Source organism: Pimephales promelas, chromosome 17 (assembly GCF_988280905.1).
Source record: "Pimephales promelas chromosome 17, fPimPro1.hap1.1, whole genome shotgun sequence".
In the NCBI taxonomy this organism is placed as follows: Eukaryota; Metazoa; Chordata; class Actinopteri; order Cypriniformes; family Leuciscidae; genus Pimephales; species Pimephales promelas.
Window position 1 is genome coordinate 538063 of NC_142785.1, and position 15274 is coordinate 553336.

Below are 15274 nucleotides of genomic sequence, written 5' to 3' on the forward strand. Positions count from 1 at the left end.
TGAAGTGTCTCCAATCTTCTCAAAACTCTGGATTCTGATAGAGGGCCATGAGACTTAAACCTGAGTGCAAAAATGGAGGCTCTAGACCCTTCCAGAGCTGAGATATCGAAACTCAAAAATTCGACCCAAAAAAAAAACGACAGTGGTACCCCTTACGTTTTTTTTTTTTTGGGTGAAAAATTAAGTTTCTCCAATCTTCTCAAAACTCTGGATTCTGATAGAGGGCCATGAGACTTAAACTTGAGTGCAAAAATGGAGGCTCTAGACGCTTCCAGAGCTGAGATATCGAAACTCAAAATTTCGGTCAGAAAAAAAAACGACAGTGGTACCCCTTACGTTTTTTTTTTGGGCGAAAAATGAAGTGTCTCCAATCTTCTCAAAACTCTGGATTCTGATAGAGGGCCATGAGACTTAAACCTGAGTGCAAAAATGGAGGCTCTAGACCCTTCCAGAGCTGAGATATCGAAACTCAAAAATTCGACCCAAAAAAAAAACGACAGTGGTACCCCTTACGTTTTTTTTTTTTGGGCGAAAATAATGAAGTGTCTCCAATCTTCTCAAAACTCTGGATTCTGATAGAGGGCCATGAGACTTAAACCTGAGTGCAACAATGGAGGCTCTAGACCCTTCCAGAGCTGAGATATCGAAAATCTAAATTTTGACCAGAAAAAAAACGACAGTGGTACCCCTTACGTTTTTTTTTTTGGGCGAAAAATGAAGTGTCTCCAATCTTCTCAAAACTCTGGATTCTGATAGAGGGCCATGAGACTTAAATCTGAGTGCAAAAATGGAGGCTCTAGACCCTTCCAGAGCTGAGATATCGAAACTCAAAAATTCGACCCCAAAAAAAAACGACAGTGGTACCCCTTACGTTTTTTTTTTGGGCGAAAAATGAAGTGTCTCCAATCTTCTCAAAACTCTGGATTCTGATAGAGGGCCATGAGACTTAAACCTGAGTGCAAAAATGGAGGCTCTAGACCCTTCCTGAGCTGAGATATCGAAAATCAAAAATTCGACCCAAAAAAAAAACGACAGTGGTACCCCTTTCGTTTTTTTTTTTTGGGTGAAAAATTAAGTTTCTCCAATCTTCTCAAAACTCTGGATTCTGATAGAGGGCCATGAGACTTAAACCTGAGTGCAAAAATGGAGGCTCTAGACCCTTCCAGAGCTGAGATATCGAAACTCAAAATTTCGACCGGAAAAAAAACGACAGTGGTACCCCTTACGTTTTTTTTTTTTTGGGCGAAAAATGAAGTGTCTCCAATCTTCTCAAAACTCTGGATTCTGATAGAGGGCCATGAGACTTAAACCTGAGTGCAACAATGGAGGCTCTAGACCCTTCCAGAGCTGAGATATCGAAACTCAAAAATTCGACCCCAAAAAAAACGACAGTGGTACCCCTTACGTTTTTTTTTTTTGGGCGAAAAATGAAGTGTCTCCAATCTTCTCAAAACTCTGGATTCTGATAGAGGGCCATGAGACTTAAACCTGAGTGCAACAATGGAGGCTCTAGACCCTTCCAGAGCTGAGATATCAAAAATCTAAATTTTGACCAGAAAAAAAAACGACAGTGGTACCCCTTACGTTTTTTTTGGGGGGGGGGGCGAAAAATGAAGTTTCTCAAATCTTCTCAAAACTCTGGATTCTGATAGAGGGCCATGAGACTTAAACCTGAGTGCAACAATGGAGGCTCTAGACCCCTCCAGAGCTGAGATATCGAAAATCTAAATTTTGACCAGAAAAAAAAATGACAGTGGTACCCCTTACGTTTTTTTTTTTGGGGGGGCGAAAAATTAAGTTTCTCCAATCTTCTCAAAACTCTGGATTCTGATAGAGGGCCATGAGACTTAAACCTGAGTGCAACAATGGAGGCTCTAGACCCTTCCAGAGCTGAGATATCGAAAATCTAAATTTTGACCAGAAAAAAAAACGACAGTGGTACCCCTTACGTTTTTTTTTTTTTTGGGTGAAAAATTAAGTTTCTCCAATCTTCTCAAAACTCTGGATTCTGATAGAGGGCCATGAGACTTAAACCTGAGTGCAACAATGGAGGCTCTAGACCCTTCCAGAGCTGAGATATCGAAAATCTAAATTTTGACCAGAAAAAAAAACGACAGTGGTACCCCTTACGTTCTTTTTTTTGGGAGAAAAATGAAGTGTCTCCAATCTTCTCAAAACTCTGGATTCTGATAGAGGGCCATGAGACTTAAACCTGAGTGCAACAATGGAGGCTCTAGACCCTTCCAGAGCTGAGATATCGAAAATCTAAATTTTGACCAGAAAAAAAAACGACAGTGGTACCCCTTACGTTTTTTTTTTTTTGGGTGAAAAATTAAGTTTCTCCAATCTTCTCAAAACTCTGGATTCTGATAGAGGGCCATGAGACTTAAACCTGAGTGCAACAATGGAGGCTCTAGACCCTTCCAGAGCTGAGATATCGAAAATCTAAATTTTGACCAGAAAAAAAAACGACAGTGGTACCCCTTACGTTTTTTTTTTTGGGAGAAAAATGAAGTGTCTCCAATCTTCTCAAAACTCTGGATTCTGATAGAGGGCCATGAGACTTAAACCTGAGTGCAACAATGGAGGCTCTAGACCCTTCCAGAGCTGAGATATCGAAAATCTAAATTTTGACCAGAAAAAAAAACGACAGTGGTACCCCTTACGTTTTTTTTTGGGGGGGGGGGGGGGGGGGGCGAAAAATGAAGTTTCTCCAATCTTCTCAAAACTCTGGATTCTGATAGAGGGCCATGAGACTTAAACCTGAGTGCAACAATGGAGGCTCTAGACCCTTCCAGAGCTGAGATATTGAAAATCTAAATTTTGACCAGAAAAAAAAACGACAGTGGTACCCCTTACGTTTTTTTTTTTTTTGGGTGAAAAATTAAGTTTATCCAATCTTCTCAAAACTCTGGATTCTGATAGAGGGCCATGAGACTTAAACCTGAGTGCAAAAATGGAGGCTCTAGACCCTTCCAGAGCTGAGATATCGAAACTCAAATTTTCGACCGGAAAAAAAAACCACAGTGGTACCCCTTACGTTTTTTTTGGGGGGGCGAAAAATGAAGTGTCTCCAATCTTCTCAAAACTCTGGATTCTGATAGAGGGCCATGAGACTTAAACCTGAGTGCAACAATGGAGGCTCTAGACCCTTCCAGAGCTGAGATATCGAAACTCAAAAATTCGACCCCAAAAAAAAACGACAGTGGTACCCCTTACGTTTTTTTTTTTGGGCGAAAAATGAAGTGTCTCCAATCTTCTCAAAACTCTGGATTCTGATAGAGGGCCATGAGATTTAAACCTGAGTGCAAAAATGGAGGCTCTAGACCCTTCCAGAGCTGAGATATCGAAACTCAAAAATTCGACCCAAAAAAAAAAAACGACAGTGGTACCCCTTTCGTGTTTTTTTTTTTTTTCGGGCGAAAAATTAAGTTTCTCCAATCTTCTCAAAACTCTGGATTCTGACAGAGGGCCATGAGACTTAAACCTGAGTGCAACAATTCAGGCTCTAGACCCTTCCAGAGCTGAGATATCGAAAATCTAAATTTTGACCAGAAAAAAAAACGACAGTGGTACCCCTTACGTTTTTTTGGGGGGGGCGAAAAATGAAGTATCTCCAATCTTCTCAAAACTCTGGATTCTGATAGAGGGCCATGAGACTTAAACCTGAGTGCAACAATGGAGGCTCTAGACCCTTCCAGAGCTGAGATATCGAAACTCAAAAATTCGACCCCAAAAAAAAACGACAGTGGTACCCCTTACGTTTTTTTTTTTGGGCGAAAAATGAAGTGTCTCCAATCTTCTCAAAACTCTGGATTCTGATAGAGGGCCATGAGATTTAAACCTGAGTGCAACAATGGAGGCTCTAGACCCTTCCAGAGCTGAGATATCGAAAATCTAAATTTTGACCAGAAAAAAAAAAACGACAGTGGTACCCCTTACGTTTTTTTTGGGGGGGGGGGGGCGAAAAATGAAGTTTCTCCAATCTTCTCAAAACTCTGGATTCTGATAGAGGGCCATGAGACTTAAACCTGAGTGCAACAATGGAGGCTCTAGACCCTTCCAGAGCTGAGATATCGAAAATCTAAATTTTGACCAGAAAAAAAAACGACAGTGGTACCCCTTACGTTTTTTTTTTTGGGTGAAAAATTAAGTTTCTCCAATCTTCTCAAAACTCTGGATTCTGATAGAGGGCCATGAGACTTAAACCTGAGTGCAAAAATGGAGGCTCTAGACCCTTCCAGAGCTGAGATATCGAAACTCAAAATTTCGACCGGAAAAAAAAACGACAGTGGTACCCCTTACGTTTTTTTTTTGGGGTGAAAAATGAAGTGTCTCCAATCTTCTCAAAACTCTGGATTCTGATAGAGGGCCATGAGACTTAAACCTGAGTGCAACAATGGAGGCTCTAGACCCTTCCAGAGCTGAGATATCGAAAATCTAAATTTTGACCAGAAAAAAAAACGACAGTGGTACCCCTTACGTTTTTTTTTTTTGGGCGAAAAATGAAGTGTCTCCAATCTTCACAAAACTCTGGATTCTGATAGAGGGCCATGAGACTTAAACCTGAGTGCAAAAATGGAGGCTCTAGACCCTTCCAGAGCTGAGATATCGAAACTCAAAATTTCGACCGGAAAAAAAAACGACAGTGGTACCCCTTACGTTTTTTTTTCGGGCGAAAAATTAAGTTTCTCCAATCTTCTCAAAACTCTGGATTCTGATAGAGGGCCATGAGACTTAAACCTGAGTGCAAAAATGGAGGCTCTAGACCCTTCCAGAGCTGAGATATCGAAACTCAAAAATTCGACCCCAAAAAAAACGACAGTGGTACCCCTTACGTTTTTTTTTTTGGGCGAAAAATGAAGTGTCTCCAATCTTCTCAAAACTCTGGATTCTGATAGAGGGCCATGAGACTTAAACCTGAGTGCAACAATGGAGGCTCTAGACCCTTCCAGAGCTGAGATATCGAAAATCTAAATTTTGACCAGAAAAAAAAACGACAGTGGTACCCCTTACGTTTTTTTTTGGGGGGGGGGGGGCGAAAAATGATGTTTCTCCAATCTGCTCAAAACTCTGGATTCTGATAGAGGGCCATGAGACTTAAACCTGAGTGCAACAATGGAGGCTCTAGACCCTTCCAGAGCTGAGATATCGAAAATCAAAAATTCGACCCAAAAAAAAACGACAGTGGTACCCCTTTCGTTTTTTTTTTTTTTTGGGTGAAAAATTAAGTTTCTCCAATCCTCTCAAAACGCTGGATTCTGATAGAGGGCCATGAGACTTAAACCTGAGTGCAAAAATGGAGGCTCTAGACCCTTCCAGAGCTGAGATATCGAAACTCAAAATTTCGACCGGAAAAAAAAACGACAGTGGTACCCCTTACGTTTTTTTTTGGGCGAAAAATGAAGTGTCTCCAATCTTCTCAAAACTCTGGATTCTGATAGAGGGCCATGAGACTTAAACCTGAGTGCAACAATGGAGGCTCTAGACCCTTCCAGAGCTGAGATATCGAAAATCTAAATTTTGACCAGAAAAAAAAAAACGACAGTGGTACCCCTTACGTTTTTTTTTTTTGGGCGAAAGATGAAGTGTCTCCAATCTTCTCAAAACTCTGGATTCTGATAGAGGGCCATGAGACTTAAACCTGAGTGCAACAATGGAGGCTCTAGACCCCTCCAGAGCTGAGATATCGAAAATCTAAATTTTGACCAGAAAAAAAAATGACAGTGGTACCCCTTACGTTTTTTTTTTTGGGGGGCGAAAAATTAAGTTTCTCCAATCTTCTCAAAACTCTGGATTCTGATAGAGGGCCATGAGACTTAAACCTGAGTGCAACAATGGAGGCTCTAGACCCTTCCAGAGCTGAGATATCGAAAATCTAAATTTTGACCAGAAAAAAAAACGACAGTGGTACCCCTTACGTTTTTTTTTTTTTGGGTGAAAAATTAAGTTTCTCCAATCTTCTCAAAACTCTGGATTCTGATAGAGGGCCATGAGACTTAAACCTGAGTGCAAAAATGGAGGCTCTAGACCCTTCCAGAGCTGAGATATCAAAACTCAAAATTTCGACCGAAAAAAAAACGACAGTGGTACCCCTTACGTTTTTTTTTTTTTGGGCGAAAGATGAAGTGTCTCCAATCTTCTCAAAACTCTGGATTCTGATAGAGGGCCATGAGACTTAAACCTGAGTGCGACAATGGAGGCTCTAGACCCTTCCAGAGCTGAGATATCGAAAATCTAAATTTTGACCAGAAAAAAAAACGACAGTGGTACCCCTAACGTTTTTTTTTGGGGGGGCGAAAAATGAAGTTTCTCCAATCTTCTCAAAACTCTGGATTCTGATAGAGGGCCATGAGACTTAAACCTGAGTGCAACAATGGAGGCTCTAGACCCTTCCAGAGCTGAGATATCGAACATCTAAATTTTGACCAGAAAAAAAAACGACAGTGGTACCCCTTACGTTTTTTTTTTTTTTGGGCGAAAAATGAAGTGTCTCCAATCTTCTCAAAACTCTGGATTCTGATAGAGGGCCATGAGACTTAAACCTGAGTGCAAAAATGGAGGCTCTAGACCCTTCCAGAGCTGAGATATCGAAACTCAAATTTTCGACCGGAAAAAAAAACGACAGTGGTACCCCTTACGTTTTTTTTTTGGGGGCGAAAAATGAAGTGTCTCCAATCTTCTCAAAACTCTGGATTCTGATAGAGGGCCATGAGATTTAAACCTGAGTGCAACAATGGAGGCTCTAGACCCTTCCAGAGCTGAGATATCAAAACTCAAAAATTCGACCCCAAAAAAAAACGACAGTGGTACCCCTTACGTTTTTTTTTTTGGGCGAAAAATGAAGTGTCTCCAATCTTCTCAAAACTCTGGATTCTGATAGAGGGCCATGAGACTTAAACCTGAGTGCAACAATGGAGGCTCTAGACCCTTCCAGAGCTGAGATATCGAAAATCTAAATTTTGACCAGAAAAAAAAACGACAGTGGTACCCCTTACGTTTTTTTTTTTTTGGGTGAAAAATTAAGTTTCTCCAATCTTCTCAAAACTCTGGATTCTGATAGAGGGCCATGAGACTTAAACCTGAGTGCAAAAATGGAGGCTCTAGACCCTTCCAGAGCTGAGATATCGAAACTCAAATTTTCGACCGGAAAAAAAAACGACAGTGGTACCCCTTACGTTTTTTTTTTGGGGGCGAAAAATGAAGTGTCTCCAATCTTCTCAAAACTCTGGATTCTGATAGAGGGCCATGAGATTTAAACCTGAGTGCAAAAATGGAGGCTCTAGACCCTTCCAGAGCTGAGATATCGAAACTCAAAAATTCGACCCAAAAAAAAAAAACGACAGTGGTACCCCTTTCGTGTTTTTTTTTTTTTCGGGCGAAAAATTAAGTTTCTCCAATCTTCTCAAAACTCTGGATTCTGACAGAGGGCCATGAGACTTAAACCTGAGTGCAACAATGGAGGCTCTAGACCCTTCCAGAGCTGAGATATCGAAAATCTAAATTTTGACCAGAAAAAAAAACGACAGTGGTACCCCTTACGTTTTTTTTGGGGGGGGCGAAAAATGAATTATCTCCAATCTTCTCAAAACTCTGGATTCTGATAGAGGGCCATGAGACTTAAACCTGAGTGCAACAATGGAGGCTCTAGACCCTTCCAGAGCTGAGATATCGAAACTCAAAAATTCGACCCCAAAAAAAAACGACAGTGGTACCCCTTACGTTTTTTTTTTTGGGCGAAAAATGAAGTATCTCCAATCTTCTCAAAACTCTGGATTCTGATAGAGGGCCATGAGATTTAAACCTGAGTGCAACAATGGAGGCTCTAGACCCTTCCAGAGCTGAGATATCGAAAATCTAAATTTTGACCAGAAAAAAAAACGACAGTGGTACCCCTTACTTTTTTTTTTGGGGGGGGGGGGCGAAAAATGAAGTTTCTCCAATCTTCTCAAAACTTTGGATTCTGATAGAGGGCCATGAGACTTAAACCTGAGTGCAACAATGGAGGCTCTAGACCCTTCCAGAGCTGAGATATCGAAAATCTAAATTTTGACCAGAAAAAAAAACGACAGTGGTACCCCTTACGTTTTTTTTTTTTGGGTGAAAAATTAAGTTTCTCCAATCTTCTCAAAACTCTGGATTCTGATAGAGGGCCATGAGACTTAAACCTGAGTGCAAAAATGGAGGCTCTAGACCCTTCCAGAGCTGAGATATCGAAACTCAAAATTTCGACCGGAAAAAAAAACGACAGTGGTACCCCTTCCTTTTTTTTTTTGGGGCGAAAAATGAAGTGTCTCCAATCTTCTCAAAACTCTGGATTCTGATAGAGGGCCATGAGACTTAAACCTGAGTGCAACAATGGAGGCTCTAGACCCTTCCAGAGCTGAGATATCGAAAATCTAAATTTTGACCAGAAAAAAAAACGACAGTGGTACCCCTTACGTTTTTTTTTTTTGGGCGAAAAATGAAGTGTCTCCAATCTTCACAAAACTCTGGATTCTGATAGAGGGCCATGAGACTTAAACCTGAGTGCAAAAATGGAGGCTCTAGACCCTTCCAGAGCTGAGATATCGAAACTCAAAAATTCGACCCCAAAAAAAACGACAGTGGTACCCCTTACGTTTTTTTTTTGGGCGAAAGATGAAGTGTCTCCAATCTTCTCAAAACTCTGGATTCTGATAGAGGGCCATGAGACTTAAACCTGAGTGCAACAATGGAGGCTCTAGACCCTTCCAGAGCTGAGATATCGAAAAATCTAAATTTTGACCAGAAAAAAAAACGACAGTGGTACCCCTTACGTTTTTTTTTGGGGGGGGGGGGGGGCGAAAAATGATGTTTCTCCAATCTGCTCAAAACTCTGGATTCTGATAGAGGGCCATGAGACTTAAACCTGAGTGCAACAATGGAGGCTCTAGACCCTTCCAGAGCTGAGATATCGAAAATCAAAAATTCGACCCAAAAAAAAAAACGACAGTGGTACCCCTTTCGTTTTTTTTTTTTTTTTTGGGTGAAAAATTAAGTTTCTCCAATCTTCTCAAAACGCTGGATTCTGATAGAGGGCCATGAGACTTAAACCTGAGTGCAAAAATGGAGGCTCTAGACCCTTCCAGAGCTGAGATATCGAAACTCAAAATTTCGACCGGAAAAAAAAACGACAGTGGTACCCCTTACGTTTTTTTTTTTTGGGCGAAAAATGAAGTGTCTCCAATCTTCTCAAAACTCTGGATTCTGATAGAGGGCCATGAGACTTAAACCTGAGTGCAACAATGGAGGCTCTAGACCCTTCCAGAGCTGAGATATCGAGACTCAAAAATTCGACCCCAAAAAAAAACGACAGTGGTACCCCTTACGTTTTTTTTTTTGGGCGAAAAATGAAGTGTCTCCAATCTTCTCAAAACTCTGGATTCTGATAGAGGGCCATGAGTCTTAAACCTGAGTGCAACAATGGAGGCTCTAGACCCTTCCAGAGCTGAGATATCGAAAATCTAAATTTTGACCAGAAAAAAAAATGACAGTGGTACCCCTTACGTTTTTTTTTTGGGGGGGCGAAAAATTAAGTTTCTCCAATCTTCTCAAAACTCTGGATTCTGATAGAGGGCCATGAGACTTAAACCTGAGTGCAACAATGGAGGCTCTAGACCCTTCCAGAGCTGAGATATCGAAAATCTAAATTTTGACCAGAAAAAAAAACGACAGTGGTACCCCTTACGTTTTTTTTTTTTTTTGGGTGAAAAATTAAGTTTCTCCAATCTTCTCAAAACTCTGGATTCTGATAGAGGGCCATGAGACTTAAACCTGAGTGCAAAAATGGAGGCTCTAGACCCTTCCAGAGCTGAGATATCAAAACTCAAAATTTCGACCGAAAAAAAAAACGACAGTGGTACCCCTTACGTTTTTTTTTTGGGGGGGCGAAAAATTAAGTTTCTCCAATCTTCTCAAAACTCTGGATTCTGATAGAGGGCCATGAGACTTAAACCTGAGTGCAACAATGGAGGCTCTAGACCCTTCCAGAGCTGAGATATCGAAAATCTAAATTTTGACCAGAAAAAAAAACGACAGTGGTACCCCTTACGTTTTTTTTTTTTTGGGTGAAAAATTAAGTTTCTCCAATCTTCTCAAAACTCTGGATTCTGATAGAGGGCCATGAGACTTAAACCTGAGTGCAAAAATGGAGGCTCTAGACCCTTCCAGAGCTGAGATATCAAAACTCAAAATTTCGACCGAAAAAAAAAACGACAGTGGTACCCCTTACGTTTTTTTTTTTGGGCGAAAAATGAAGTGTCTCCAATCTTCTCAAAACTCTGGATTCTGATAGAGGGCCATGAGACTTAAACCTGAGTGCAACAATGGAGGCTCTAGACCCTTCCAGAGCTGAGATATCGAAAATCTAAATTTTGACCAGAAAAAAAAACAAAAGTGGTACCCCTAACGTTTTTTTTTTTGGGGGGCGAAAAATGAAGTTTCTCCAATCTTCTCAAAACTCTGGATTCTGATAGAGGGCCATGAGACTTAAACCTGAGTGCAACAATGGAGGCTCTAGACCCTTCCAGAGCTGAGATATCGAAAATCTAAATTTTGACCAGAAAAAAATAACGACAGTGGTACCCCTTACGTTTTTTTTTTTTGGGCGAAAAATGAAGTGTCTCCAATCTTCTCAAAACTCTGGATTCTGATAGAGGGCCATGAGACTTAAACCTGAGTGCAAAAATGGAGGCTCTAGACCCTTCCAGAGCTGAGATATCAAAACTCAAAAATTCGACCCCAAAAAAAAACGACAGTGGTACCCCTTACGTTTTTTTTTTATGGGGGCGAAAAATGAAGTGTCTCCAATCTTCTCAAAACTCTGGATTCTGATAGAGGGCCATGAGTTTTAAACCTGAGTGCAACAATGGAGGCTCTAGACCCTTCCAGAGCTGAGATATCGAAAATCTAAATTTTGACCAGAAAAAAAAACGACAGTGGTACCCCTTACGTTTTTTTTGGGGGGGGGGGGGCGAAAAATGAAGTTTCTCCAATCTTCTCAAAACTCTGGATTCTGATAGAGGGCCATAAGACTTAAACCTGAGTGCAACAATGGAGGCTCTAGACCCTTCCAGAGCTGAGATATCGAAAATCTAAATTTTGACCAGAAAAAAAAACGACAGTGGTACCCCTTACGTTTTTTTTTTTTGGATGAAAAATTAAGTTTCTCCAATCTTCTCAAAACTCTGGATTCTGATAGAGGGCCATGAGACTTAAACCTGAGTGCAAAAATGGAGGCTCTAGACCCTTCCAGAGCTGAGATATCGAAACTCAAAAATTCGACCCAAAAAAAAAAAACGACAGTGGTACCCCTTTCGTGTTTTTTTTTTTTTTCGGGCGAAAAATTAAGTTTCTCCAATCTTCTCAAAACTCTGGATTCTGACAGAGGGCCATGAGACTTAAACCTGAGTGCAACAATGGAGGCTCTAGACCCTTCCAGAGCTGAGATATCGAAAATCTAAATTTTGACCAGAAAAAAAAACGACAGTGGTACCCCTTACGTTTTTTTTTTTTTGGGCGAAAAATGAAGTGTCTCCAATCTTCTCAAAACTCTGGATTCTGATAGAGGGCCATGAGACTTAAACCTGAGTGCAAAAATGGAGGCTCTAGACCCTTCCAGAGCTGAGATATCGAAACTCAAAATGTCGACCCAAAAAAAAAAACGACAGTGGTACCCCTTTCGGTTTTTTTTGTTTTTTTTCGGGCGAAAAATTAAGTATCCCCAATCTTCTCAAAACTCTGGATTCTGATAGAGTGCCATGGGACTTAGACTTGAGTTCAAAAATGGAGGCTCTAGACCAGAGGTCTCAAACTTGCGGCCAGCGGGGTGATATTTTGTGGCCCTCCACTTGACATTAAAGTTTAATATGAGTGTGGCCCGCCGTATGTTGGATATCCCTGCTCTAAAACAATGTGAGAATAATAATTTTGAGCTTGTAATATGTGTTGTGTCTGAATGCGTTCATGAACTTGTTCATATTTTGGGTGAACGTGAACTGAACGTAGCCTACTGTATCACTGCCTGATGAACGTTACAGTGAACTCGTTCATTCTAGTGTCTGTGAACCGAGGAGCGAGGAGGCGTCGTAAGATCATTTAAAAGGGTTTTATGAGGTCGGTGAGGATGGGAAAATCTTACATGTCTGTGCAAACTCTGCCCGTCGACAAAATAATTATTATCTGTGGTTGTATATGGGCTGTGGCAATAATAATAGCCTACTAATAAAAAAGAAGCTCCAGGCAACATATGGAAAAAAAGAAATATGAACTAGTTAATTTTTTGAAGTATGAAATATGAACTGAACTAGTTCATTTTAAAATTTGTGAACTGAACTTTGATCCAACAGGTTGATAAGAAGGTTTGCTTTGATATGTGCAAAGTCAGTAATTTGCCTGAGACACTATACTTGTGTAGAAAGAATTATTTGTATTTCAAAAGCAACAATTGTTTTTCTAAGTATAATAAAAAAAAATGCCTTCTGAAAAAAGAAAAAAAAACATTCAATATAATAGTGTTGTATAAAGAAAATAAAAAGCAAATATGACTATCACAAAGATGTTGTGTATAAGAAAAAGACAAAGAACGTTTGTAAAATTAACTTCAACTGTCAGAAGGACAGCTCATGAAGAACCAATCATGTACAGAAAGGAATGATCAAATTCAGAGGAACAGTTCAGAAGAAACGTTAATAATAAAGATTGAGAAGAATGGAACAGTTGTGCTCCATTTTTGGAATACTTAAATACATTTTTTTTTTTTGGAATACTTGATGCGGCCCGGCCTGACCCATCTCCAGCGGCCCCCAGTTAATTTGAGTTTGAGACCCTTGCTCTAAAGCGTTCAAGATTTACAATTTAAGCTGGAAATGTAATTTCAGCTCAAAAAGTGAATAAATGTATTATAAATACAGCGTAAATATAATTTAGAGCCCTAAAATCCCCTAAAAATAAAAAATATTAAACAAAAAACATTATCAAACTAAAATATAGTACATTCCCTTTATTGAAATAAAAAATATATAAAAAATTCTGTCAATTTTGACTGACTCGCGAAGAGCACCAGAGGGTTAAAGATAGTTGAGCAATGTTGATGCACATCTTTGAATTGGTCAAGATTCTGATTTTCTGATTTTCATTGGGTCAGAGTTTACACCTTCCTCCTGAGGAGTATCATATGCCTGATTCCCACACACACACACAGCGTCTCGTGTCCCTCTCGCCCCTGAGTAACGCTTGTCTCCTCATGTAGGAGGCTCGATCTCACTCTCCCCGGCACCTCGAGCCCCAGTCTCCCACATCCAGCTCTGTCTTCTGTAGCTCAGACTGTCCTGTGTCCCTCAGTAAACCCCCGTGTTATGAGGAGGCTGTGAAACAGGTAAAGCAGCTCGTCCTTGGCTTCTGTCTCGCTGCTGTCCTCACACACAAGTTACACGTGTATATACTCACATGTGTATATACTGTGTTTATATACAATTTATATTATATATAAATAAATACTTTGTAAATAACACATTTTTCTTAAATATGTACATGCATGTGTGTGTATTTATATATACAAAATAATTATACACAGTACACACATTTTATGTAAACAAACTTTTATTTAGGATGCGATTAATCGTTGGCCAGCACTAGTATTTTTATTTATTTTTATTTTGGAGGATTATTAACACAAGAATGCAGTTATGTGAATGTGTAGATGGAGTGAAACCAAACTTTCCCAAACACACAATAAACCGAGACACTGAAAACACGGCACGCGTGGATATAAACCCTGCTGTACTTGAGTGATTTCTGTCACAAACATCTGCTAGTGTAACAACACTTAACAAAAAAACCTGTTCATATATGTAATGTTCTCAAAACCGTATGGAAGCCTTTTCCACCACAGATTTTTTTTTTAATTTAACTTTTTATCTCAAAATTCTAAGTTTATATTTAGTATTTTGCCTTTATTTCTCATATTTCTGAGTTTAAACATTACTCTAAATCCTGACTTTCTGGCTTTATTTCTTGTAATTCTGACTTTATTTCTCTAAATCCTGACTTTATTTGCAAATTTAGAGATAATTAAAATTGTGAGGCAGAAAAATTCAATTAAATTAACTTTCTATACTTTTGGAAGTGTGGATCACTGAGCCGGTGTGTGTGTGTTGCAGCAGATGGTGCGCAGCCAGCAGATGGACGAGATCCTGGATGTCCTCATCGAGAGTGGAGGTCAGTCTCATTCACACACTCAGATGTTGTGACGGTGTTGAGTTAGTGTTTCACACACTCAGATGTTGAGTCGTGTTGAGTTAGTGTTTCACACACTCAGATGTTGTGACGGTGTTTAGTTAGTGTTTCACACACTCAGATGTTGTGACGGTGTTGAGTTAGTGTTTCACACACTCAGATGTTGTGACGGTGTTGAGTTAGTGTTTCACACACTCAGATGTTGTGACGGTGTTTAGTTAGTGTTTCACACACTCAGATGTTGAGTCGGTGTTGAGTTAGTGTTTCACACACTCAGATGTTGTGACGGTGTTGAGTTAGTGTTTTCCTTAGACCTGAGTGCAACAACGGAGACTGTAGACCCTTCCAGAGCTGTGAAATCGAAAATCTAAATTTTGACCCGAAAAAAAAAAAACGACAGTGTTACCCCTTACGTTTTTTTTTTTGGGCGAAAAATTAAGTTTCCCCAATCTTCTCAAAACTCTGGATTATGATAGAGGGCCAAGAGACTTAGACCTGAGTGCAACAATGGAGGCTCTAGACCCTTCCAGAGCTGAGATATCGAAAATCTAAATTTCGACCAGAAAAAAAAACGACAGTGTTACCCCTTACGTTTTTTTTTTTTTTGGGCGAAAAATTAAGTTTCCCCAATCTTCTCAAAACTCTGGATTATGATAGAGGGCCAAGAGACTTAGACCTGAGTGCAACAATGGAGGCTGTAGACTCTTCCAGAGCTGAGATATCGAAAATCTAAATTTCGACCAGAAAAAAAAACGACAGTGTTACCCCTTACGTTTTTTTTTTTGGGGCGAAAAATTAAATTCCCCCAATCTTCTCAAAACTCTGGATTCTGATAGAGGGCCATGAGACTTAGACCTGAGTGCAACAATGGAGACTGTAGACCCTTCCAGAGCTTAGATATTGAAAATCAAATTTTCGACCAGAAAAAAAAAACGACAGTGTTACCGCTTACGTTTTTTTTTTGGGCGAAAAATTTAGTTTCCCCAATCTTCTCAAACTCTGGATTATGATAGAGGGC

The 15274-nt window shown here is 39.9% G+C and overlaps 1 protein-coding gene across 4 annotated transcripts in view; it reads left to right on the plus strand.

The window, feature by feature from the left end:
• myocd (myocardin) overlaps positions 1 to 15274 on the plus strand; it is a 97010-nt gene that overhangs the window by 72585 nt on the left and 9151 nt on the right. Inside the window, exons 12-13 of one of the 4 annotated variants that reach the window (XM_089121732.1) lie at positions 13271 to 13396; positions 14184 to 14238. In XM_089121732.1, coding sequence (XP_088977858.1) covers positions 13271 to 13396; positions 14184 to 14238 — 181 coding nt within the window. Of the gene's footprint in view, positions 1 to 13270; positions 13397 to 14180; positions 14239 to 15274 lie in introns of all 4 variants that reach the window. The other 3 variants (XM_089121731.1, XM_089121735.1, XM_089121734.1) reach the window with 3 other exon arrangements.